Source organism: Antrostomus carolinensis, unplaced genomic scaffold, assembly GCF_000700745.2.
Source record: "Antrostomus carolinensis isolate BGI_N321 unplaced genomic scaffold, ASM70074v2 scaffold15545, whole genome shotgun sequence".
NCBI lineage: Eukaryota > Metazoa > Chordata > Aves > Caprimulgiformes > Caprimulgidae > Antrostomus > Antrostomus carolinensis.
Window position 1 is genome coordinate 289 of NW_010314495.1, and position 1,356 is coordinate 1,644.

Genomic DNA, 1,356 nt, shown 5'->3' on the forward strand with positions numbered 1-1,356 from the left:
GAGTTAATTTCTGTGGGGATTAGAGTTAATTTTGGCCGTGTCAATGAATTTCAGTGGGCACAGGGTTAATTTTGGCCATGACAGTTAATTTTGGTGGAGACAGAGTTCATTTTGTTGGGGTTAGAGTTAATTTTGGTAGGGATAGAGTTCATTTTGGTAGACCCCCCGATCCTGGGGTCTGGCCTTGTGACAATGGGGACAAAGTACCCCTGGGAGGTGGGGACTGAGGGCTGCAGAGGGCGGCCTGGCTGTGTTTGTAACGTGCCCTCTGTGCGCAGGAGGGTATGGAATCTTTATTTCACGTGGAAGGTGGATCTTACACAAAGTTAATTTTGGTAGGGATAGAGTTCATTTTGGTAGACCCCCCGATCCTGGGGTCTGGCCTTGTGACAATGGGGACAAAGTACCCCTGGGAGGTGGGGACTGAGGGCTGCAGAGGGCGGCCTGGCTGTGTTTGTAACGTGCCCTCTGTGCGCAGGAGGGTATGGAATCTTTATTTCACGTGGAAGGTGGATCTTACACAAAATTTCCATCACATTTACCCATTGCTGGTCTGTCCAACCAAGGCCCAAGGGCCAGGACAAGAGGAAATGGGCTCCAGTTGTGCCCAGGGCAGTTGAGATGGGATGTGAGGAAGAATTTCTTTGCTGCAAGGGTTCTGAGGCATTGGAAGGGGTTGCCCAGGGCAGTGGTGGAGTCCCCATCCCTGGAGGGATTGAAGAGTCGTGTAGACACAGTCATTGGGGTTTTCCTGTGCCCTGTGTACGTGTGCTCAGGATTTGCACCCCCTGCCCTCTCCCTGCTCCAGGAGCTGATAACAGAGAGCCAGATGCAGTCCGTGTTCACCGATATCGGCAAAGTCAACTTCCGAGACCCTTCCCATTACTGCCTGATTCCCAGCGTGCCAGGCCTGGCTGCGAGCTCGGTGGCCTCGGCGGCGTGGCTGAGCAGCGAGGGGGAGGCTCTCTTCGCTCTGCCCTCTGCTTCAGGAGGGATCTTCGTCCTCAAGCTGCCTCCTCCCGACGCACCCGGTAAGGAGCAGGGACAGGCTGTGTCCTCACGTTCACCCCGCTGCAAAACAGCCTCTCTCCTGGTTTGAGCTTCACTTGAGTTTGATTTCTGACATGTATTGTACAAATTCACTGCACACACACACAAAAAAGCTCTTTACATCATGCCTGTGAAGCCCCTGGCAGTAAATAATTGTGTTAATTGTGTTAATACTCAATATATTTCTTAATCCCACTTTTATTTTGAAATAATTGTATTCATAGAATCACAGACTGGTTTGGGTTGGAAGGGACCTTCAAGCTCATCCCAGTCCAACCCCCCTGCAGTGAGCAGGGACATCTTCAA

General features: G+C 51.6%; 1 protein-coding gene across 1 annotated transcript in view; it reads left to right on the forward strand.

The window, feature by feature from the left end:
- Window positions 1-808: 808 nt before the first annotated feature.
- The window catches only part of LOC104524709 (nuclear pore complex protein Nup160-like), a gene marked incomplete at both ends in the record, with an annotated part of 14,869 nt that continues 14,321 nt past the window's right edge, over window positions 809-1,356 (forward strand). The window contains one exon of the mRNA XM_010167668.1: window positions 809-1,031. Coding sequence (XP_010165970.1) covers window positions 809-1,031 — 223 coding nt within the window. The remainder of the gene's footprint in view (window positions 1,032-1,356) is intronic.